At 38.2% G+C, this 26,340-nt stretch overlaps 1 protein-coding gene across 1 annotated transcript; it reads left to right on the forward strand.

The window, feature by feature from the left end:
• Nucleotides 1-2,157: 2,157 nt before the first annotated feature.
• LOC140004776 (uncharacterized) lies at nucleotides 2,158-25,801 on the forward strand. Its single transcript, XM_072044922.1, has 3 exons — nucleotides 2,158-3,074; nucleotides 3,291-3,740; nucleotides 25,648-25,801. Exons 1-3 carry the CDS (start codon nucleotides 2,158-2,160, stop codon nucleotides 25,799-25,801), a joined length of 1,521 nt encoding a protein of 506 aa, XP_071901023.1.
• Nucleotides 25,802-26,340: the final 539 nt, after the last annotated feature.

Genomic DNA, 26,340 nt, shown 5'->3' on the forward strand with positions numbered 1-26,340 from the left:
GAAGACCATCAGCTGCAGATCATGGTGGCTGACCAAACATTGGAAGCCGCCCGTGCGCAATTGAGGAAAGAGGCAAGGAAGACCGAGAAGTTGGAAAAGGCATTGAGTGCATTTGATAAAATCCAAGATGAAATTCGAAAGCTTAGTATTGGGAGTTCTAGGGAATCCCAACACACTAGACTAGCCAGGCATGAAGATTTTGTAAGAATGGTCAGTCGAACCATCAATGAAGTTGTAAAGAAGGACTGAGTTTATCCATATTTTAATGAGAATTCCTGCTTTTATATTCACTTACAGGTTTGAAAATGGGATTTTACCCCGAAGGCTTGCATCATGTTAGGCCTACCCTTGGCACAAAAGGGCCCCCAAATAGGACATGCATCCGAATTGTTCAAATAGTTACTAACTCATGTCTTTTTCTTTTTCTTTTTCTCTTTTAAATAAATTGCAGAAATTCAGTAACGATTGGTTTATCTAAAGCAGTCTTTTGCGTTCTCAGGTAAAATTTTCAAAATAGCTTTTCGGAAAAGCCCCATTATTACGCGATCCCGAAGTAAAGCCCAAAGGAATCGTGTAGACATGAGTACTCAACCAGAATCGTCCGATAAGGCCGTTGCAACTACCCAGCCGGAGGCCGCAAGTCCTGGGGTTCAGTTGACTGAATTACTCGCAAAATTTGGGGAAATGGCATCCGAAATGGCCGCTCAAAAGAGGTTAATCGACGAACTCATTAGTAGTGGAGTGCAACCTGAGCCTGTGCCCGCTACACAACCACAATCCGAACCATTTGTTATTCCTCCCAGCCAGACCACGTTACCATTTGTTATTCCTTCAATGCAAACCACGTTTGAGGGAATTGTCAACCCGCAATATGCTTATACTCAAAATCCTCCATTCTATCCTCCTTATGGGCAAGGGTTTCAGCCTCAAATCGACCCAAACATGCATCAGAACCCACCAGCTTTTTATCAAACCACCGCAGAACCCGTGATACCGGAGCACACTTTCCAAAATAAGCCTGAAATGGGTGAATCTTCTGCTCCAATTGATATGAAGTTGCTCAAACGTCTAGATCGTTTCGATGAATTTATAAGGAAGAGCCAGGGGTTGCATAAGCAGGGAGTCCTGGATTATGATGAATTGTGCCTTTTTCCGAACGTGCAGTTGCCTGAGGGGTTCAAAACCCCTAAATTTAACAAATATGATGGGACGGGTAATCCCAAGACACATCTCCGACTATTTGCCAACAAATTGGGAAAGCCCGTGGACGATGAGAATTTGCCTTTAAGGTTGTTCCCCGAGAGTCTGGAAGGGGATGCGCTTGACTGGTATTCTAACCTGAAACTTGAAGACGTGAAAACCTGGATTGATCTGTCTAATGCATTTGTGAGACAGTACGAGTACAACTGCGAGTTGGCTCCGACCCGAACTACGTTAGAAGGAACGAAAAGGAAGCCTTCCGAGGACCACAAGACCTATGCCAAGAGGTGGAGAAAAATAGCTGCCAAGGTCGAGCCACCAATGACCGAGGATGAAATCATACGTACTTTCATAAAAGCCCATGATCCGCCGTACTTCGAAGAGATTTTCCGTATGACCGGATGTTCGTTTGCTGCAATTGTAAATAAACTTGAGGAGTTTGATGACTTTGTGAGAGCTGGAAAGATTGTCAATGTTTCCGCCCTTAAATCTTAGTTGGATGCTTTACAAGGTCAAGGAAGTAATGTGAAAAAGCCGCCGTTCAAAAAGAAAGAGGGGGATGCAACATTTATTTGGAACCAAAACCCTTCACCCAGACCCCGATACCAACACAGCCCAATCTACCAACCCTATTACCCTTACTACTCAAATCCGCATCCCGTATATACTACCAACATCCACCACCCTCGACCTCGCCCAAGCTATCCTAACCCACCTTCCGCCCCTTTTCAAATTTCCCAACCAAATCCACCCCAAAATCGACCTCGCCTTCCATATAATCCAAGATTTCCTCCACCAAATAGACCTGTTTACAATCATCCTCCACCTCCTGAACCTTACAACCGACCCCCTAGCCGTACATTTACCAACCTAGGCAGGTCTCTGGATCAATTGTATGAACAATTGAAGGCCGCCGGGAAAATCGGTACAGTACCCCCTCCTACCTACCCATATGGCATGCCCGCGTGGTATAATCCACAAGCTGTATGTGCTTATCATTCTGGAGCCACCGGACATTCGACTATTGATTGCAAGGCGCTTAAGCATAAAATCCAAGATATGGTGGAAGCCGGGGAGATTGTAATCCGGAAAAGAGAGGCGCAAGGGCCGAACGTAAATAGGAACCCTTTACCGGAACATGCCAATATTATTGGGGTTATTCTGGATGATACGGAGTATGTGGAACCAGTCAGAGAATTGGCAAGGAAAGCTGAAGTGTTTGGGGTCACAGACCAACCCTTTGTCATAGAACTGCCATTTGAAGAGGACGAAAAGCCCTTTATTTTGGATCTCACGCCAGCTGAGAGTGCGGCTTTGGAGCCAATAGTCGTTGAATTTCCGAAGCAGGAACCTGTCCTGAGCCTGCAACAAGTACCGTGGAACTATGATGAACCTGTCATACAGATTGGGAAAAAAATAATTGCAAAGGAAGAAGTGTCAGCGGTCACCAGATCGGGGAAGATTGCAAGTCCATTTGAAGCCGCCGTTTCGATTCAAGTAAATAACTCCGAGCCGCCCGTTAAACCAACAATCACTGAGAAAGAAGCCTTGGATTTCCTTAAGAGACTCCAGAGAAGTGAATACAACATAATCGAAAAGCTAAGCAAGTCACCTGCCCAGATAACCATGTTGGATTTACTTTTCTCTTCAGACGTGCATAGGGATGCATTGATCGACGTATTAACTAAAGCTCAAATTTCGAGGGACATTTCTGTTGATAATTTTTCAAACGTGGTTGGGAGCGTATTATTCAACAAACAAATTGCTTTTTCTGACGATGAATTGCCAACGGAGGGCATTGGACATAATAGGGCGTTGTACGTAACAGTGAGGTGCAACGGAAAAATGCTGCCGAAGGTGCTAATTGACAACGGGTCCGCGCTTAATATCTGTCCTTGGAGTACCTTGGAGAAGCTAGGATTGCAAGACATTAAGCTGAGGCCTTCAGGGACTATCGTTCGAGGGTTTGATGGAGCTCAAAGGGAGCCGATAGGAGAGGCAGATTTAGTAATCGAGATGGGGCCCGCCCAATTTCAAATAACTTGCCAAGTAATGCACTTCCCGAGCATTTACAATATTTTACTTGGAAGGCCATGGATTCACAAGTCTGGGGCTGTGCCATCTTCGTTGCATCAATTGCTGAAATTCGTAGTAAATGACAAGCTAATCACTATCTTTGCCGAAGAGGCCTGCCTGGTAATCACCGATTCTGGATCTAAAGAAGAGGGAGGCCGAAACGTCACCATGACTCCTCATAGCACGGCTGATATCGTCTCTGTAAGTTGGATCACAACGGAGGAACAAGCTCTCTCAAAAGCAAGTGTAATGATGGCTAAGGAAATGATTCGTGGAGGATACAAATTAGACAGAGGATTGGGGCGTGAACTGCAAGGGATCCTGAAGCCAGTGGAGATTATGGGAAAAAGGGATACATTCGGTTTGGGTTTCCAACCAACCGTCAAGGACATCAAAGAGATGAAAGAGCGCAAAAGAGCAGAGAAAGAGGGCAGGCAAAGGGTTTTCGACATTCCACCACTGCGGTATACTTTTCCACGACCAACAGAGGTTATCACATCAGAGGTTAATCCAGTTGAAGAAATTGAAGCTAGTTTGGCCCAATTGTTCGTAGGGGCAACATTTGAAGATAGTTTTCCAGATGAAGCTGACTTTCCTGACATCCCTGAAGGGTCGATTTCTAATTGGACAGCCGAGTCCCTGCCCGTTCGGAAGGAGTTTCGGTAAACTGAAAGGGGTTTATCATTCATGTGAATTCATGAAAATACTTTTGCATCTGTAAATAGCCAATGAAAACAATTTTCCTTTTTTGACTAACGTTTGTGCATGTAAATATTGTTAAGTTTTCATTTCCATTTGCTTTCAATCAAAGGTTTTATGAAAATGCACAAGTTGTTCTTGTCATTGTTGTTTATTCGCTTGTTTATATTCATATTGTTTGTTCATTTGTTTGTTGTATGCTTATTTGCTTATTATCCCACATTCGTTAATTCTTTCAGATGGCCAAAAATAAAATTATTTGACCCTTTGGATATCACCGTTCTGGAATACGATAATGGCAGTCTCTATATCACTCACGACTTGGAGGTCTGTGAATCCGAACTCCAAAGCGAGAGTGATAATGAGGAGGTATTCGATTCTTTTACAAAGGACCTTGAACAATATGAGGAAAAACCAAAACCGAACCTGGAAGAAACAGAAAAGGTTAACATTGGCACTGAGGATGAAGTTAAGGAGGTGCAGGTCAGTATTCATTTGAAGGAAAGGCAGAAAAAGGAGATGCTTGAATTCTTGACCATGTTCCAGGATGTATTTGCGTGGTCCTATGATGATATGACGGGCATTTCAACTGATGTGGTAGTGCATAGATTGCCCACCGACCCTTCTTTTCCACCCGTAAAGCAAAAACCCAGAAAATTCAAACCAGATATAAGCCTCAAAATAAAAGAGCAAATTGAAAAACAACTCAAAACCAACATTATCATTGTTTCCCATTACCCAATTTGGCTTTCAAATCCTGTCCCTGTTCCAAAAAAGAGTGGAGAGGTGAGAGTTTGTGTTGACTATAGAGACCTTAATAAAGCCAGTCCTAAAGATGATTTTCCTTTACCAAACATTCACATTCTCTTAGACAATACTGCCGGACATGAGATTGAAACCTTTTGCGATTGTTTTGCTGGCTACCACCAAATCTTGATGGCAGAAGAAGATAGGGAGAAAACTGCTTTCATTACCCCTTGGGGCACATTTTGCTACCGAGTGATGCCTTTCGGTTTAAAGAATGCCGGAGCAACATATCAGAGGACCATGACAACCCTATTTCATGATATGATTCACCGAGAAATGGAGGTCTACGTGGATGACATTATAATCAAGTCTAAAAGGGCAGAGGACCACTTGGTTGATCTGAAGAAATTGTTCGAGAGACTACGGAAGTACAATTTGAAGTTAAATCCTGCAAAATGCGCCTTCGGAGCACCTGCGGGTAAGCTGTTGGGATTTATTGTCAGTAAGAGAGGCATAGAGATAGATCCAGCAAAAATCAAAGCAATTCGAGATATGCCAGTGCCAAAAACTCAGAAGGACGTGAAAAGCTTTTTAGGGAAGATCAATTTTATCGGGAGGTTCATTGGCCAATTAACTGCCACTTGTGAGCCATTGTTCAAATTGTTGAGAAAGAATGTACCGTTGTATTGGAATGAGGAGTGTCAACAGGCTTTCGACAAGATTAAAGATTATTTGTTGCATCCACCAGTCTTAGTGTCGCCCAAACCGGACCGACCTTTGATTATGTATTTATCTGTACTCGATGGAGCAGTAGGGTGTGTTCTAGGTCAACATGATGACTCTGGAAGGAAAGAACAAGCTATTTACTATCTAAGCAAGAAGTTCACGCAGTACGAGGCTAATTATTCATTCATTGAGAAAAGCTGCTGTGCATTGGCCTGGGCAGCCCAGAAGTTGAGACACTATCTTTTGAGCCATACCACGTATCTTATTTCCCGGTCTGATCCTTTGAAGTATCTTTTGGAGAAGCCGATGCTGACTGGAAGATTGGCCAAATGGCAGATAATTCTCTCAGAGTTCGATATTGTTTTCACTTCACAGAAAGCTGTCAAGGGGCAAGCTATAGCTGATCATTTGGCGGAAAATCCAAGGGATGATGATTATCAACCACTCCGTACTTATTTCCCTGACGAGAGGGTCCTATTTGTAGGCGCTGTAGATGATATAAGTGAACAAAGTCCTGAATGGAGGCTTTTCTTCGATGGAGCTTCGAATTCTCTCGGAGCTGGAATTGGAGCTGTTTTGGTGTCACCCGAAGGGAAGCACTACCCTGCCGCTGCCAAATTACAATTCGCTTGCATGAATAACATGGCTGAATATGAAGCCTGCATTTTTGGTCTCAAAATGGCGTTGGAAATGGAAATCAAGGAGTTGATAGCTTTTAGTGATTCAGATTTGCTCGTGCACCAAACTTTGAAGCAATGGATAACCAAAGATTCGAAAATTCTACCCTACCATTGTAGTCTGCTCACTTTGGCCAAGCAGTTTCAAAATTTGGAGTTTAGACATCTCCCGAGAGCCCGAAACGCATTTGCTGATGCTTTGGCCACCTTGGCTTCCATGATCCAATATCCAGATGAATTAAAGATCGAACCAATCCAAATTCAACTTCAAAACAAGCCAGCCCACTGCTGGGCTGCAGACGAGTCCTCGGATACTACTCCTTGGTTTAATGATCTTAAAGAGTTTCTCAAAACTGGGTCTTACCCTCAGCATGCTGGTATAAAAGACAAAAGTTTTCTACGTAGAATGGCTTCAAAATTTTTCTTAAATGGAGAAGTGTTGTACAAAAGAACCTCAGATTTGAACCTTTTAAGGTGCATTGATGAAGATGAAGCTCAATATATGATGAAAGAAGTGCATAGTGGCGTTTGTGGACCTCACATGAATGGCCATTTGCTAGCGAAGAAAATCATGAGGACCGGATACTTCTGGCTTACTATGGAGCATGATTGCATAGATTTTGTCCGGAGATGTATAAAATGCCAAATGCACGGTGACATTATACGCGCTCCACCCACTGAGTTGCATAGCATGACCGCCCCGTGGCCCTGTTCAATGTGGGGTATGGATGTGATTGGTACAATCGATCCTCCTGCTTCAAATGGACATCGATTTATATTGGTGGCGATCGAGTACTTTACCAAATGGGTTGAAGCGGAGTCATTCAAACATGTCACGAAGAAGGTGGTTGCCAATTTCTTGAGAGATCATATCATTTGTCGATTTGGAGTACCCGAAACACTTATCACAGACAATGCCAAGAATCTGAACAATGACATGGTAGATGGACTATGTGAGCAGTTCAAAATCAAACACCGCAATTCTGCCATTTATAGGCCTCAGATGAATGGAGCTGTAGAAGCCGCAAATAAGAATCTGAAGAAGATTATCCGCAGAATGACAGAAAGGCACCGCGATTGGCATGAAAAGTTGCCCTATGCATTAATGGCGTATCGGACTTCTATTCGGACATCGACTGGGGCAACGCCATATTCACTTATGTATGGGATGGAAGCTGTATTACCAGCTGAGGTTGAAATTCCGTCGCTACGAATCCTTATGGAAGCTAAATTGGAGGAGGCCGATTGGATCAAGCAGCGCCATGAGCAATTGACTTTGATAGATGAAAAGCGATTCAACGCCATCTGTCATGGTCAGTGCTATCAGAAACGTGTGGCCCGGGCTTATAACAAAAAGGTCCATCAGCGGACATTTGAAGAAGGTGATAAGGTACTGAAGCGGATTCTGTCAATGCAAGATGAAGCTAAAGGCAAATTTGCTCCAAATTGGCAAGGGCCGTTCATTGTCCAAAAGGTATTACCTGGCGGAGCTCTTATCTTGGCGGAAATGGATGGACGGGCATTCCCTCAACCCATCAACTCAGATATGTGCAAAAAGTTTTTCATTTGATCATGCAAATTTTCTTTAAGAAATTCATGCAAATGGCGAAATGCAAGTCAGGCCATCTTCTTTTACACTAAAAACATTTTATCTTTACTTGTCCCCTTTGAGCCATCAGAATTGACAAATTTCGTTTGATAACCTTTGAGAATTGCAAACCCCACACTGGGGCAAATTTATTTGAAAAAAAAAAAGAAAAAAAAGAAAAAGAAAAAAAAGGAAAAAAAAGGGAAGAGAAAGGGAAGAGAAAACCCTACACTGGAGCAAATTTAGTTTTCAAAGAAAAATGCAAAAGTGATGAAAAATGCAAAGAGAGAAAATTCGATCAAACTGGGGCAAATTTTCCTCAGTTTTGGAGTTGTTTTCAAAAAAGTGCAATCTCAAGTTATTTCACCTCTTATATCAAGATTTGCTTTCAAGCCTCAACTCTTCTTGAAAAACACCCCACCTGACCTCATTATAAAAACCCAAAGTCCTGGCTTTCGTCACTTGCTGCATTTCTATTAGAAAATTTGTTAATCAACTGGCAGGTGATGTCCGTGATGTCTTCGCCTAATTTTACAAGGGAAGTACATTTTACTGATGCCAGAAATCTTTAATTCATGTTTCTGAGTCAATCATGGTCGAGATATTTCATTTTTCTTTAGGTGAAAACCCGAAAGGGCACCTCGAAAGAAAAAAAAAGAAAAGAAAAAAAGAAAAAGAAAAAAAGAAAAAAAAAAGAAGAAGAAAGAAAAGAAAAAGGAAAAGAGAAAAGAAAAACAACAAAAGCAAAAATAAAAGGGTGGGGGCAACCTTGGTGAAAACCCGAAAGGGCGCCAAGGCGGGTTTTTTCTTAACAAGTCGAGCTTAAGAAGGAACAGCTGGTGACCTGGTTCATTAGGGTTTTCCTCATATTTGTGATACTTCTGCCACTATCGGATTCCGAAGAGAAAATATCCAAAGTCTTGAATATGATATTCGTTGGCTAAACTTGTACTGTTCTTTACAAACATTCTTTTGCAAAATGTATTTTTATAAACCTCTTGGTTGTTCTCAATTATTTGTGTATGACTGCTTATGATTGTCTACATTCTTTTGCCTGCTCATCTTTGCCTGACATAGGAAATCATCTTGCATATACATTGATTGTTATGTGATAAATTTTCACGCATCATTCTTTCACCATTGAATTCAAATGAATGATAAACCCTAAGGTTTGGGCAAAGATAAGGGATTCAATCATCAGCTACAGTGAGTAACATGCAACAAAGCTACCACCTGGATTGGGTGACGTGGTATTTTGAAAGGTTTCAAGTGCGACTAAGGCAGACGCCGCCGAGCCAAAATAAAAGCATCACAAGACTCATGTTTACACGATTCTCAAGGCAAACCGGATCAAACAATGGTGGCAAGGCCATTATTTCTTCTTTTCTTGCAGGAATGTTGCATTTACAAACAAAAAGCAGCCGCTCTCTTTTGGCGCCTAAATCAATGACAGGCAAAGCTTCCCAGTAAGCAAGGATCGGTGTTATTTGCAAAACTCGACCATAGGAAACAACATAAGCTCTCGCTTCAATCACAAAGATCCAAATTTCCCTCTTGGTACAAAAGTTGAACCATTCCCAGGTAAAATTCAATTCATTGTCTCAAACTTCCCCAGTGAAGTCCCGTTTAAATTCTGTTCGGGTCAGTCCCGTTTAAATTCCTATTCGGGTCAGTCCCGTTTAAATTCCTGTTCGGGTCAGTCCCGTTTAAATTCTGTTCGGGTCAGTCCCGTTTAAATTCCTATTCGGGTCAGTCCCGTTTAAATTCCTGTTCGGGTCAGTCCCGTTTAAATTCTGTTCGGGTCAGTTCCGTTTAAATTCTGTTCGGGTCAGTCCCGTTTAAATTCTGTTCGGGTCAGTCCCGTTTAAATTCTGTTCGGGTCAGGCCCGTTTAAATTCTGTTCGGGTCAGTCCCGTTCAAATTCTGTTCGGGTCAGTCCCGTTTAAATTCCTGTTCGGGTCAGTCCCGTTTAAATTCTGTTCGGGTCAGTCCCGTTTTAAATTTCTGTTCGGGTCAGTCCCGTTTTCAATTCTGGTTCGGGTCAGTCCCATTTTATTTTTCATGTTCGGGTCAGTCCCGTGTTATAATTCCTGTTCGTCGGAATCTTTTGCAGCCCAATAACACAGGTAAGTATTTGGTGTCTACTTCTTTGTCTCAAGTTTTTTCAAAACTCAGACAAAGAGGGGCAAACTGTAGACACCAAATTTTGAATAATTTTATGTAGCATCTATTTCATGATTTTCATTTTAGATTGCTTGCATTTTAGTTCGTTATTGTGTGTTTTGCACTATTAGTTGTTATGATATTTTGGTTTTATTCATTTTCGCCCTTTTAGTTGACCTATTTCATTTGCTATTTATTCTTATTTACTTTTAGTTTTAGTTTTTAGTTTTAGCTTTTAAGTTTAAGATTAGCATAAAGTTTTTAGAAAAAAGAAAAGGAAAACATCAAAAATATGTTTTAGTCATTTTGTTTTTATTCAATGCTTTCTCGAAGGAAAAATGAAAATGAAAATTATAAAAAAAAGGAGAAAAGAGAAAATTAAAGGAAAAGAAGAAAAAGAAGAAAAATTCAAAAAAATAAAAATAAAAATAAATAGGCTTTAGTTGGATTTGAAAAATGAAAAAAGGAAAAAAAGGAAAATTTGCTCACAAAAAATATGTTTATTTCTTTTAAATTCAGCTTTTTGGCATTTTTAAGTTATTTAAAAAAAAAAAGAAGTGAAAAATGAGAAAAATGAAAAAATGGAAAATTGCATTTTTGTTGTTTTTAGTTTATTTTTATCTAATGTTAATTAAGTTGTTTTCATCATTAATTATTATTGTTTTATTATTATCATTTTTGTTGTTTAATTAATTAATTAAAAAAAATAAAAAAAATTAAAAAAAAAACAACAACAACGTCACGGCATGCACGCTGCAATTTTTTGCAGCGTGCAAAGGACAGCCTCAACAGCCATTGGATGGCTGGATATGAAGGCGAGAGGTAAGCCTTCATCCTCACCATTGAGGTGAGGGTTTAGGAGATTGGGAAGTGGATATAAAATGGATAAGAAGGCTCAGCCGTAAGGGGGAGAGAGAGGGGAACGGCTGAAAAATCTGGGGAGAAAATAGAGAGGATTGGCGGCTGAAAATCTGAAGAGGACCGAGAGATTGAGGGAGTTTTCAAGAAAGGTCTGAGAGCAAGAGGAAAAAGTAACGGGCTGGGAAAGGAGTCTGAAGAAGAGAGATAGCTACGGGAGTTTCTGAAAGAAGAAACCAAGAGCTAATAGGGAGTTTTTTGGGGAGCAAGAGTGAAGGAACGGCCGAAAGAAATTCTGGAAAGCTAGAGTGAGCATAGCAGCCGCAACCAAGGAAACTAAAAAAGAGAGAAAAGAGGGAGCTTTGGTAAGAAGAGGGCCACGGAGAGACGAAGGAGAACAAATGGAGGCGTTCGGCTGAACAAAAGAGAGAGAACCAAGAAAGCTTCGTGGAGGAGGAACCCAGATTTGAAGTTTCAGCAGAATTTCTGAGCCTCGTTCAGCGGTACCTGCGACTTGTTAGAAACACATCGCCCTCATTCGATCACGCTAACATCTTCAGGTAATTCTAGCGTTTCCTCTGGTTAGTTTTATACGATTCCTACGAGGATGCAAGCTTGGCAAACAAAGAGTTTGGGGTCATTTGCTGGGTTGTTTGTCGATGTGTGGTTTGGGATGTTCCCCATGTTGATTTGTGATTAAATTGGATTTTTTTGAATTAAGGGGACTTGGATGTTGTTGGGTTTTCATTAGTTTCTTATTTGGTTTCTGGATTGCATATTTGGTAGAGTTATTACCGAAAAATGAAAACTTGACAAAAGTTATCTGTTTTGCCTTGTGTATCTGGTGAGAAAGAGAAGGATTGTTGAATCTCTGATCTTTGTAGTGATATGTGATGCTTTTGTTGGGTCGAGATTCTTGTGGGGGTTAGCTAATAGACTCGCATGTGGTCGGTTGAAATTGCAGCAAGTCTGCACGATGCTTGCGGTATGTTATGTCCGTTGTTTGTAGCTGTCGTCCTTTTGATCTGTTTGAGATTTTATTCAGTCGAAGGATGGGTTTGCAGAATTTGGTGTTCATAGGCAATACCAGTTCTGTGTGTATCTAAGCTCTTTGCTTCTACTTATTTTGGGTTCAGCTTTGGGTAAGGAGGGAAGTATTGAGTTTTGCAGAATGTTGAAACGATTCTTTGTGTTATCCTGCTTTTACGTTTTTTTTTTCCTTTTCAGAAGTTCGGTTGGCTAGATTTGAATGCTCTTGCTCTCTAGTTTTTTATGTTCAGAAATAAAAAGAAAGTTTGTCTGTCTTGCTGTTTAATCTGAACGTTTGGTTAGCGGAGATGTTAGTTGCGTTAGGAGGGATTGAAATTGCATGTTTGAAAAGCCCAAACCTGTTATAAATAAAAGAAACCAGCAGAAATAAGGAAAGCTTCGTATGCCTGCATTTCTTTCCAAGTGTTTTTTTACTTGTTTGAATGCCAAGTTGTGTGTTGTGTTGCTTGACTCAAAGTTTGGGTATTGTTTGATAGAATGTGTCCAAAAGTTGCGTTAGTTCTTTGCCTAAATCTGGTCGAAGATGAAAATGCAGTAATCTTTGAGTTGGTTTGCAAACAGAAGTGCAGCAGTTTTTATTTTTGGCAGGAGCTCTTTGTTACATAAGTTTGCAAGAAATTCTTTTAAGAGCTACTTTGATTAGGTGATGTTTAAGCATGCTTTAATTAGAATTAGTTTAACGTTTAGTTAGCCAAAGTTTCATGGATGAAGCTGCGGATGAGCTAGCTTAGCTGCCGAAATCTTCTTGTTGTTGCAGAAGCTGAATTGTCTCGTATGCATGCATGGAAGTCTTTTCAAAAAATTGCCTTTTAACCCCCTCAAGTTCTTTTTGTTGCACTATGGCCCAAGAAATTGAAAAGATTAATCAATTTGGTCCTTCAAATTTTCTTTAATGTTCAAATTGGAATTCCATTTGATGAGTATGGACTTGTTTGATTATTTGAAGAACTTAATGGTTAAATTTTATAGCCACTAGTGGTTCCTTAAGTTTTGTCTTTGAAGAATTTGTGTTGTTTGATTTACTATTAAATTGGTGCATTAATCCTCTGTTTAATGGTTTTAGCCCAAATTAGAACCTTTTCCATTTACTAGCTTCACAAGTGGGGGAAGGTATAACTTTCTTTTATCCTCTTTACCTCTCTCCTACGTGCTCCTACGTGTTACGTGAATATGCATGTCTACTTTGCTTTCTTAATTCCTTGGATTTATTTCATTTACTTTTACTTTTATTTAAGTTATTCATTATGGGGTATGTGTACACCTCTTGGCTTGTAATAGATAGGGCATAGCAAGTAATTTGGTCCATTTTCCCTTTCCCTTTTGTTTTAGTTAGCAAATGTAATGGTTGCATGCCTATGTGTTATATGTTAAATGCTTTATTAGGATTTTGCATCTAGTCAAGCATGCTAAGTGTTATGTGCTACGTGTTTATAAGTGATTCGCATGTCTACTCGCTTTTTGTAGTATAGATGAATGGAATGGATGAATGTACGTCACCACACTAGTCCAACGCTAGTTGTGGCTTCTTTTATCGTTTCCACTAGTCCAACGCTAGTCGGAATTCATAGAATGGGCTAGTCCAATGCTAGACCCAATAGGTTCTTTTTTTTTCCTTTTTCATTAAGTGCATGATCACCACATATCACGCATTTTTCCTTAGTTTGTCATTTGGTATGTTCCTCAAACCCCTTCCCCTTCATTTTAGGACTTGCATCTCATGCTAGTTAGGGTTCATTTGTGTGAAAATCCCTTCCGATAAGGGAAACGAGCGAGTGTGGCTACTCGATAGCCTTAGCACGCTAGTTTCGCCTTCTAATCAAAGGGAAAATCGAAGTCGAAAAGTTAGGAGTCAACCCCCGTACCCGACTTGTTGCATTCCTCTAGGGTCATACTTTCATTTTTATCACCTACATACTATTTTAACCACATTTTTTCACATTTCTTAAACCATATTTTCTCACTACATTTTTCTCATCACGTGCTCATTTTTCACCTCACAAATGGAATTCCACCTTACCTTATATATCTATTATTCTATTTTTACACATTTGCACACAAAAAACACTTGAATTTTATACAATTTCACACATGCACCTTTTTATACATTCGCACACTTGCACTTACATTTCTTGCATCTTTCATACACTTTCACACTTGCACACTTAAATTTGAACTCTCATTTGCATTAATCGACCTCTATGAGGTTTTCCTTTGTTGGCCGCCACAATTCATGTGGTTTGGGACCAAAAGCCTCACAAGAGACATCGTAGAATTTAGGATTGCATTTTTTCATTTTTGCATTCATATAGGCATAATCCAACATGCAATACATACCCTGGGTAGAAAGTCAGGAAAGTTAGGGTTAAGTTACGCAGCTAGCCTTGGCTAGGTCAAAGGGGTGCCTTGGAGTCTATCCTTGCCTTCCCCTTTGTCAAACGTGACTCCCGAACCTTTTTCTTTGTTTTACGTAGACTAGGAGTCGTTTTAAAAAGGGTTTATTACTGCTTAACTCATTTTTAGGTGACTTGGTACACCTTAAATTATTACCAAGTGGCGACTCCAAACTTTTCATTTAAAAACCCTTTTTAAAACTATTTTTGGGGTCAAATCGTCGCTTTCCAAGTCCCATTGAGACCCATGTCTTTTCAACTCACAAAAGTCATTCTCCAATCACAATTGAATCAAAAACATCTTTCTCAAACCATTTATTTATTTATCAAAGAATGGGGCGCGACAAATCGCATTAATTGCGACCCCCAAAAGTGACTCCTTGAAGAGGTCACGAATTTTGCAAAAAATGAGACTCAAAAAAAAGAAAATAGTAATAATATACAAACATACATGATCTAAGGGAATACATCATAGTGGGTGTGGGGAGCTAATATTCGTGATTTCAATTTTCTCTTTGCTAGAGGGAATACGAGCGTGCTAAGGCTAGAGAGCCATACTCGTCTATATCCCATATTCGAGGGGTAATTTTCCTATCTAATCAAGCAAATGATCTAAGTTAGTTCTAATTCTTAAATGGAATGCAAGTTTACATGTCATGTTTCACATATAGGAGCAAAGAATATACATATAGGGGAAATATGGGATAAGGGATACACATATAGGGCGAATATGGGATAAGAGATATACATATAAGGGAAATATTATGCAAAAACAAAAAAATCCTAAAAAGTAGAAAATATGCATGAAAATAGAGTGATTGTCACACAAACATGATCTAGCACGTGGATGGTCCCTAAGGGTCTAGCATTGGACTAATCCATATCTATAGACTCTCACTAGCGTTGGACTAGCAAGAGATCGAGAAAAAGGGTCATAACTAACGTTGGACTAGTGTGGTGACGTTATATATTCATTATAATCAAATAAATCATATAAAACATGATAAAAGTAAATAAACACATAAATCACATAGAGCACATAGCACATAAGCACGATATCTAGATGCAAGACATTAGGAAAGCGGTAAACACATAAATACACAAACATGCAAACATATAACAAATAAAAGCGAATAAAGACCTAACTATTATATTTGGGGGCCCTAACTACAATCTAAAATGGGAGAAATAAATAAATAAAATAAATAAATATCTAACTATTACAATTTGGCATTTAAATGCCTCTCAAATAACTAAAATTAAATTAAAATAAATATACAAAATTAAAATAAATAAAGCAAATAAATGAAATAAAATAAAAGACATTCAAAAAATGCATGCAATTACACACATAAAATCACATAGGAGCAAGTAAATCAATATAAAGGAGTAGAGTGTATCTCTCTTGAATTGGTGATCTAGTGGAATGAAATTTCCCTTTCTACCCTCCAACACAAAAAAAAAAAAGATTAAGACACCACTTTAATTATCAAATAATCATAAGAGAGGGAAATAAATATGAAATTGAACAAGTGAAACATTTAAATGAAAGTAAACAACCTATATTCAAAAAAAAAATTAAGACAAGCAAGAACCTAATTGAAAGCAAAGAAGTTTGAGAGGTCAAATCATTATTATTACAAATATTAAGGGGCCTAAATTAAAAATAAAGTAAAGTTAAGGGCTTACGATGGAGCATACCAAAACTAAATGCTAAACTTCACAAAATGAATGAAAACCCATTTGCTATAATTAAACAACAAAATTACCCAAAATTTTACTAAATCCAAATCAAAATTATAAATCTATCAAAAATTATTAAACCTCCAAATTTCATCCTAAAATTCACAAATATTATGTCCAGAAATCAAATTAAAGCATGTCAAGGAAAGTTAAAATTTTGAAAGGACAAAATTGATTATATTTTTCCAAATTTCAGGCCATAGTAACATTATTTGAAAAAATAGGGGGCAAAATGCAATTTTCGGAAGTCTTCATGCAAGCTTTCGAAGACAGCTTTCTTCTTCGTTAGTTTCTTTTGCAGTCTCTGTGATACCCCAAATTTTAGGATACTATTTTTGTTTAGTCTCAAAGAAAGGATTACGGTTTCTTTATTTTATTTTTGTCTTAAAACATTGTTTTATTTCAAGACTAGAAACCTTACTTGTACTTTAAAACCCTAGTTTACTTGTGACTAGCAGGTTATGTTTAAATCCCTCATATTTGACTCAAAACCCTAATTTTATACTATGGAATTGTAAAATTCATCACACTTTTCTTAAAATTCCTTTTATTTGGAAATTATTAATTTAACATGATCCTACTACTCAATCATTCCTCAATAAGTGCAAATGAACCTAGAAAGTAGGGTTTCACTCTTCGTTTTCAAGATTGGAGCAAATTAGGGTTTTCTCGATTTTTCGCCGGATGATTTTTCGGTACGGAGCAAGGATCAAATTTGATGTTTAAGAGTGACTTTTGGGTGAGAAATAATATGTGATTAGATGCAATAATAAAATGTTAGTCAATAGGAAGAAAAAACCCTAGTACGGGTGATTTAAGGAAAATCGGCTCGAACCGACGGGTACCGTTTGTTACCGGGTAAACACACCATTTGACCCATACTTTATTACCTTAATCTTCTCATTTTATTTTAGATAATTGACCCTCAAAATATCTCATATTATCAGCCCCAATATTTGACCAAGAGAAATGAGAGAAAATGCTAGAAAGAAAACAAGTGTCAAGGCATCTATGGAAGTTGGACTTTGACCAACTTGTTTTAACCTTCATAAAACAGAAATTTGACCAAAATTTCCTCATTTCTTCCCCTTTTCTTAGTCTTGGTCGAAATTCTTGAGAGGAAAAACAAGAGAGGAAAAAACTTCACCTTGCACCTCAATTTCAAGCCTCAACCTTGAGTTTCAACCGATAATCTCGCAAATTCCTCCACAAAAGTTGATCTCCAAGGAAGATTAAGGGTTTTGGTGGAGTGATTTGGGAAGAGGAAGGTCTTGGCAGCTTCTTGATATAGGGATTAAGGTGAATTTGGTAAGAAACTTCCCTCTACTTCTTATATGTGTGAACTTGAAGCTTAAAGTTATAGTTTTGCTGGATTTATGGGGAAAATTTCATGGGTTAAATGGTATGTTGGGATGTTTAACTAGGGTTTATATTTTCAGCCTTGATTATGGTTATCTACCTCTTAATTGATGTTATTGAGCTTGTAATTGGTGGGTTTGATGATAGAGCACTTGTTAGATATGAATTTATAGAGTAAAGGTGCAAATTTCAGAATTTGGAAACCAAGCTACCCTGTTCTGTCCAGTTTTAGTGCTCCATGCTAGAGGCCGAATTAGGGTTGGCACAAAACTTGAAAGTTGTAGAGAATGGTAGCCTGTGAAAAGACCAAAATACCCTCACTGCCCTAGGATTTCCAGTGATCCGTTTTGGACAGTTCATCCAATTGATTGTATTTATTCACTATGATCCGTGCTGATTTAGTCATTTTCCAAAACGTAAAAGTTTTATTACTCTGTCTTAGATTTTCAATGCCACCAAGAACACTTTAAACGGATCAGTGTAGCCCAAGTTATAGCCAAAACACTTGCACCTGTTTTGTACTTTGGATTGTGTACGTTTTTGAATTTTGCTTCTGACCATGTTTTATCTGTTTTGATAACGTACGAACTGGGTGTTTACCTCTTCATAAAAAATGTAGATCTTGGTCTTAGCTTCGAAATGGTATAAAGTTCATCCAAATCTGAGTCCCGTAGCTTCAGTTATGGCCAAAACAAGATCGGTTGTCAGAACTGCCTTCAAATTGGACAGTTCTGACAGGAATGTTTGGACCCATTTTCCTCCATGCTCTGTATTGATTCAGCTTTTGGTCTGAACATGAAAGTTATAGCCTTATGTCTCAGCTTTCTAATACCTCTGGAATTTCTTGATTTCGATTTCTGAGCTGTGAGTTACGGTCTTTCAAACAGGGCCTGTTTAGTAACCCGAAATGAAATGGCTGGAACTATTTTGTGCATTTTTTGCCAATACCTATTGAGATCTGGGTTGGGATGTCTAAATAAAAGTTGTAGCCCTTCCTCGTATCTTCGAAATGGTGTCTCACCCACCTTGATCCGACATTTCTAGCCCAACTTTTGATCAAAACGGTTTGACATGGCAGATCTGGCCGTTTCCATTTTGCCGTTTCCGCACTTGCATGTGCCGATTTTGCCGTTTTGCTTGTTTTGAGCATGTTAGTGGCCATTTGTGATATTATGTGATGCAATCTTCTATTTCAGATAGTGGTGAGTTAGGCGGAGCCGGTGGGGCCCACTACTAGCTAACACGCATGAAGTGATTTTTGCTCTTGTGCTACTTTTGTATTTTGAGTAAGTATTCAGGCCATTCTTATGCGATCGTTGCTTATGTGTTTTGACACGTATGAAAAGGGTACGATAGGTGAGGGTGTACTTTATCGCACTTGACCTAAACCCTAATTTGCACACGTATTTGTACATGGCATATGTATATGAACCATTTTTGAACTAAAACCCTCGAGCTTGTAGCTCGGGGTGACTTTCGGGTACTTTTGTGAAGTTTGTGAGTTTGAGGTCGATCTCAAGACCTAGCTGGACTATTCGAGCCGGTTAGGGCTTGGTTGAAGTCAGTCCAGCCTAGTCGGAGGTCACCAAGTTTGTGAATCCGGTTCACTGAGAATGTGAACCAAGTTTGTAGGTTCAAGTTATGAACCAAGTTTGTGACCCGAGCTTGTGACTCAAGTTCAAGTTTGTGATTTCGTTCGCTCGAGCAAGTTTGTGAGGTGACTGGCCAGTGAGGGTGATAAGGTGTTAGGTGGGAGTACAAGTGGAGTTCTACGGACCTTGTTTATGGTCGACGGAGTGTCGGCAGGAGGTCACACATGGCAAACTACTTGGCTTTGGAGCCAACCTGTATCCTTCCTTTGTATTGTTACTTTTGCACTTGACTTGACACTTTTGTGAAATAGTTGCTTATCTAAATGTGAAATTTATGATTTTACCCCTGTTTACTTACTAAGCATATAACTTACCCCGTTCCATTTGTTTTCCTTAGCAGGGGGCCGACGCGGGGATTGCTCGGGAAGGTGGTTAGATTTTGAGCTATAGAATACTTGAATTTGTATTTGTTAAAAGTTGACGAGTAAGATGTATATAGTTGGCGTGGTGGTTGTAGTTATCAGTTTTTCTAGGTTTTACTTTCTGGTACTCGTGATATGTAATTCTTGGAGAATTGGATGTAATACTTGAGATTTATTTTATACTTCATTGGAGAACTGTAGTGAGTGAGTGAGTCCCGGCGAGAGCTGGGCAGGCGACCCGCCAAACTCTTTGGTACGCCTTAGGGGGAGGTGGGGCCGTCACAGTGTCGAGCAATTTAGCAACCCAAGAAGCTTGCAATGATTTTAAACAGAGCTTCGAACCCAAACACTCATCCGATTCCATAAAACCATCATCAAACACAAGATTGAACATACAAACCAAGGAAATCTATGGTAGAGATGGGCCAAAAATATGAATTTCCAAAATTTCATGCAGTCTAGTCGAAGTTTTGCTGCGTTTTCTGGGTTTCTTAAATGCAACGACGTTGTCAAGCAAGAAGTGTAAAACCCACGATTTTTGGGACTCATTTTCATTATCTTGCCCAATTAAATTAAATGGTAATTTACCCTTGGTAAAAGCAAAAATAATTGCAGGTTAGGTTAAAGGGTTAATTGAGGGATAGGATGGGATAAGAAAGGGTAAAAGTTTACAACAGTTAAAACTCCTATCTAAATCACCTACTAGTGGGTGGTTATTAGGGTTTAGCATACCTATCAAAGCCACAAAGAGAAAAATAAAAATAACATCTCTCCTACCGTTCATTATCTGCCTCCCTTAGCGCAAAAGCCGTCAGAGAGTAGAGAAGGAGAAGCAGGCGACACCATCAATCGATCAGACGACTAGATCCCTAAACCGGTAAGTCCCAAATTCACGAGAAACTTCTCTTTTAAGTTCTAGTAGTTGGATTAATTATTCTAAAGATTTTATGGGCATGTGTATTATGTTATATATATAGATATATATGCTGCTATATGAGATTTAGGAAGATTCGTATCTGGATTAGTAGGATTAAGGTATTAAATTTTATTATGGGATGAATAGTGTTAACCCAAATCGATTGGAAAGTTATTAAGAGGAGAAAAAAAAGGAGAAGAAAAGAACTCGCCGTTGTTGTTCTCTGCCATTGTTGAAGCCAAGCTTTAGTGATGAAAAAAAAAGAAAAAAAAAAAACAAGAGAAAGGTAACTTGCAAGTGCGGCAACCTTGGTACAAAGGAAAGGTTGGCCGAAAAAAAAAATTGATGATGTCGCCAGCACTTGCTGGCGATAATAGAATAAGATTATGGTTGGCCTTTTCGGCCAACCAATTGAAGATTTGGGTCGCCAGAGAGGTTGAAGATTTGGGTCGCCAGAATCTGGCGACCATGGTCAGACATGGTTGGCTTTTGGCCAACCATGGGTCCAATCCAAGGAAGAAAAAGGGCAAATTAGATATGGACTAAACTATGGTATAAAATTTAGTAAATGTTAAAAAAATAAAATTTTGAAATAACTAGCCCATCTTTATAGGTTGTCATGGGTATTAAAATTCAGGACCCAATTTAAAGTAATTGTTAGAATTGAAGTATTGGTCATGTAAAATTATACTTAGTTAATTACGTATAAGATACTTAAATGGAAATTTAAAACACCGTAATTTAGCCGTATGAAGCCAAATTAGACAAGGTAAGATAAGTTCTAAATTGTTAAACGAAATATTAAAATAATAATAATAATAATAATGCTAATAATATAACACTAATGATAATAATCATAGCGGTAAATAATAATGTTGATGATAACGCTAATAATAATGATAATAATAATAAGGAATAATTATAAATTATAAATTGATATAGTAAGACAGTAGTCAAGATAATAAGCATGCTTATGAGTAATTATTCTCTTTTAAATTAGGAAACCTTACTAAAAGGAGAGCCGTTCCGATTAAGAAACTTTCTAAAAAATAGAAACTTTCAAATTAGAAAACTTTCCAAAAATAGAAATCATCAATTTAAGGAAGAGGCTATTAGGGTTCATTAATGGGTTAGACACGAATCTTCGACTTACTCAAAGTTTGTATATTTATGCATCTATAGGAAGTAACAACTAATTAGAGAACTCATGCATTTGATAGGTACGGTACAAGGATCTAAGGTAGTTCCACTCGAGCAGCTAAACAAAGGTAGGTGGTACTTACCCTTCTGAGATTTCAAATGTGTAAAATGAAATTCTTGTTTTCAATCCTATTTTGTTGTGTTGACTCGAAAGGTGTTTGATTAAATGCTTTACTTGGATATTTATGTAAGCTATATTTTACTATACAAAATGGACCATGTGACTTATTTGAAATGTTTTGATATGTTCTTATATACAAAATGAGCTGAATCTTTTATGGAAGCAAAGATTTATGTATATGATATATGAAATGAATTTTGATAAGTAAAACTCAGAGCAGTCATAGAATAGACGGTAGGGGCTATAGTCATGTCTAATCGCCATGGTAGCCTGGTATAAAGTCCGGCCGATTGGTAAGGTCATGGTAGCCTGGTATAGAGTCCGACCGATTGACAAAGCCATGGTAGCCTGGTATAAAGTCCGGCTGATTGGCAAGGTCATGGTAGCCTGGTATAAAGTCCGGCCGATTGACCCAAGAATGAAATGAGATCAATCGATAGCCGTGAAATCTATTGGTCACCCACCTAGAAGGGGTTTAATCTCTAGGCTGAGTCCTCGGTAGCCGGTCATTACATGTACTTGTTATAAGCTAATATGGACAGATTTATGAGCTAATATGAAATGATTTACGAGCTGATATGGAACGATTTATGAACTGATCTGAGATGAGACTCATGAACTGATATGAATTGATTTGTGATTTGAGACGAAATGATTTACGACATTACGATTTCTCATGTTTAATTATCAATAAGATGCTTTTAAATTGCTTGTCATTCTTTACTACTGATGATTTTGTAAACGACGGTGCCTCCCTGATTTTGGAAGTGAACAAGGTGCAATGATTTGATTATATCTATTTATGTATCTATAAAATCAAGAGTGCATGGTCCAACAGAGGGATAGATATTACCTACTGAGCGATGTGTCGCTCAACCCACTTCTTACCATCTTTGCAGATTCTGAGGAGTATGAATTGATTTACATAGAAGACCCTAAGGATGACTTTTATTAGCTTTGGATGAATAGAAGTTGGCAGGCTAGCTACTTCTAGTTGTTAGTCTTATTTACTTTTGTTTCCGCTATTTCAATCAGAGAATAAATGTACGAACGTCTTAAATATTCGTAGACTTTCTTTTATATGTAATTCGTATCGCACTTTATTTAGTGCTGTTAAAGTTAAACTAGTTAATGTAGCCTTGTATTCTTGAGTGGGACTTGGGAGTACGGCGGATGTCATGTGACGGCACGTGCGGGCTCGGGGCGTGACAAGAAGACACTAAGAATTCAAACCCAAAACACAAACCCATGTGACCTTAGACTCTCAAGCAAAATTTAATGCAATCTCATGCAAGAAAATCTGATCTAAATGCTATGAAATAAGCAGAAAAATAGGAAAACAAATTCGACTATAATTTTTGACAAGTCTGATGTGATTCTGAGCTTAAATGGAATGGGAGCAGACGAAATGCCTCACCTTTGGTGCTTTAAAGAGATGAAACAACATGTCAAACCTCGAAGGCAACGGATCCAAATGTAAGAACTTGAAAATTGAAGCTTCCTAGAACCAGCTTCAAGGACTGACGAGGCAATGATTTCGAGCCCGATTTCAATGTGCTTGAAGACGTTTTTTTTAAGAACTTTCCTAAATGAAAGTTGCTCTCTGGTAAATGTATATGGTGCAGCAACAACAAAAATCCCCTAAAGACTAAATCGAAGTGGGATTTTGGGCAAATATGGGGCCAGAAAATCAACCCTGGCTCAAAAATTTCTGGAAAAAATTTCTGCTACACTTTTTCTTTTTCCTCTCTGATTCCCCTCTCTTTTGTTGTCTTTCTCGTTCGTTTTTCTTTCCCATTTTTCCTTTGATTCTTCCCAGGTTCTTTTTTCGTGGTTGCCTTCTTTTTTCTTTCTTTTTCTTCTTCTCTCCCTTGCTTGTTCTTCCTCGAAACGTTCTTTTCTCCCTTTCTTCCATTTCTTTCTCGTTTCTCTTGTTCTCTCTATAGCCTCCCCCTTCCTTTCTCACTCTCCCAGATCCTCCCTTCCCTCTTTTTCTTTTCCTCTTTTCCCTTCCTTTTTCCCCCACAACTCCTTTCCCTCTTCTCGGTTCCCTTGTTGCCCACAGCTTTGTCTTCTTTTCTTTTTTCTGTTTTTTCCTCTTCCTCTTGCTCTCTACTGTCTGAAGCTTTTTTCTTTTTTTTTTTCTATCTTTTCTAATTGCCCATAACCTCCTTTTCCTTTGCCTTCTTTTTCTTTTTTTTTTCAGATTTTGCCTAAGCTTTACACTTGTCCTAGCCACCTATCCTCTAGATGTTGCGATGTTAACAAAAAATGAGGACACTTGTCCAACCCTTACCTATCCCATTTAGTTAGTTTGCATGGCCTCCACCTATTTATTATACATGTGTTCCACATATTTTTCCTTTTTAATTTTTTGTTTTCCAAAAAAAAAATTTTAGGATAAATAACAAATGTTACATTCCCTTTTTTTTGAAAAGATAAAAAGATTAGAATTTTTGAAAGAATTTTCTTTTTCTGAAATTGAATGCAAAAATATCTTAAAAAGAAAAATGATGAACCTAATTTACTAAAATAAATAAAATAAAGACTAACGATCATCTTGGCAAACTTAATCAACTAAAGTGAGATAAAATTAAAAAAATAATAAAAGGAATCTAAAATTGAATTAATTAAAATTTTGGTGTCTACAAACAATTAATAAGAAAGCAAGATTGCTTGTGAGTAGAAAAGATGAGCAATTTATGTTTACAAGATGGTAAGTAATGAGAAAGAATAGCAAACCAAATTCCTAACTCCTCTTGAGTTTGAATGTTACTTTATAGAGCAAGATTCTTCAAATCGATCAAATACAACCAATCTTTGTGCACAAAGGAAGGATCACTTCCTCCTTATCCCAAGCCACACTTGGTCAAGTCAAGAAGTTTTACAATCACTCGGATAATCCTCATAAAGTTACATTATTGAAGTAATTTTCTCACATAAGAAAAGATTATACAAAATTTACACAACTCAGAGTACAAATCTTCCTTGTAGAGTATTTTCATACTAAAATTACTCTTGATCTTGTGTAGTTTCAATGTACAAAAGTTGTCTAAAAGTAGTTAACTATACACTATTTATATGAGACCAAAAAGTTCCTCTATTAATGCTTCCAACAGATAGAAGGCAGCTGAAGAGTCAACTAGCCGTTGGGAGTGTCGGACGTCCGGTACATCCGACACTTGCTTTCGACAGCAGACAGTGAACTTGAGAAAATTTCTTTAATTCTTTCAGACGTCTGGTGTCTCTGATGCTTGCGTCTGAAAGCAGATGATAAATATGGAAAAAAATTTTCATTTCTTTCAGACGTCTGGTACCTCCAATGCTTTGGGTCCGAAGTGCCGTATTGTTTATCGGACGTCCGGTGCTCTAATGTTTTGCGTCCGATCGAAGTCAGTGAGCTAGAGAGAATGTCTTAATTCCTTCGGACATTCGGTGGTAGAGTTCATCATGCATCTGAAGTTGCGCAATGATTATCGGACGTCCGGTCCTATCTACAGCTTTCAACAACCTTTGTTTCTTTCAATTGCACTTGATCTTTGAATCTGATTTGCTTCATTGCTGAAGGTATTTTTTGAAAAAATATTAGTATCATCCATTTGTTTTGTAAACATCAAAAGTTAGGGACTAAGATTAACATATTTTTGTACCTAGGAATAACGTAGGGTTTTTCATGTGCTTTTCCAGTTTTTGTAGGAATGCTATATGGTATATATAAGAACCATTTTTGTTGATTGATTACTTTTGGACAACTGTATCAAATATTAAGAGTTATATTGGTCTATGCTCGTGCCACATCTTTACAGCTACTTTTCCTACCACAGAAATTCTAATTCAGTTATGTAATGCATAATTTTATATAGTAGAAATGGCAATTCATAATTAATGGTAATATATACAATACTTTGTTAATTGGGTAGACATGCCAATTTAGAGATTTATAGGTTCAAGATTTGGCTATTTTAATTCTTAATACTATCTACTATCACAATTCAATATTTTGATTTTATTCTAATCTAGGAATAGAACTTTTATATCTTGATAACACACAGCTATTTTCCTTTCTCTATTGGATCATGCTAACACCAAATTGATTGGTTCTTTTCCTTTAAAAAAATAGGCATGTACAGTCCTCCATTTCATTCACACCAAGGATCATCATCAAGTCCTATTATGGTGGTGGAAATGAAGTTGTAGATCAAGAACTTGAATTGGAGGAAATTGCTGATGAGATGAGCGAAGAAGAGTTGGATTTAGAAATCTTAGAAGAATAGCCAAATAAAGGAGCAAAAATAGGACAAAACGGTCCTGATGAAGGAGCAAAACCATTTGAAAAAAACAAAGAAAAAAGAATTCAACAATATGGGAGGATATGGCAGTAGTAAAACAGGCCAATGGAACATTGAAACTATAGTGCAATCACTGCAAGGAGTTATTTGCCAAGAGTACATCCAGAGCCACTTCTTAGCACAAGCATCACCTAAAAAAATGTTTACAAAAGAAGTTGGCTCTTGGGGAGGAAAACCAAAAGCGGCAACATATCTTATCCTTCACCAAATGACCCACGGACGGTACAACTTCTATCACTAATTTTTCCCATGATCATGCAAAGGTACGAGAGATAGCAGCTCACATGGTTCTTGTACATGAGTATCCTTTCTCTATGTTGGACCATGTAGATTTTAACAAATTCATAAAGGGTGCATTTCCGTTTTATAAAAGAGTAATCAGCAAACGTAAAGGAAGATTGTGTGACTGCTTACATGCTTGAAAAGAGAAGGTCGAAAAACATATTAAAAGGTGTCAACAGGGT

This window comes from Coffea arabica, chromosome 4c (assembly GCF_036785885.1).
Source record: "Coffea arabica cultivar ET-39 chromosome 4c, Coffea Arabica ET-39 HiFi, whole genome shotgun sequence".
NCBI lineage: Eukaryota > Viridiplantae > Streptophyta > Magnoliopsida > Gentianales > Rubiaceae > Coffea > Coffea arabica.

Excerpts from the sequence above, each read along its gene's own strand:
- LOC140004776 (XM_072044922.1), top strand. The coding sequence starts at position 2,158 with ATGCCCGCGTGGTATAATCCACAAGCTGTATGTGCTTATCATTCTGGA. Across the intron at positions 3,075-3,290 it reads AAGGTGCTAATTGACAACGG|GCCATGGATTCACAAGTCTG; the intron begins GTCCGCGCTTAA and ends TTTACTTGGAAG. Across the intron at positions 3,741-25,647 it reads TTCGACATTCCACCACTGCG|GCATGTACAGTCCTCCATTT; the intron begins GTATACTTTTCC and ends TTAAAAAAATAG.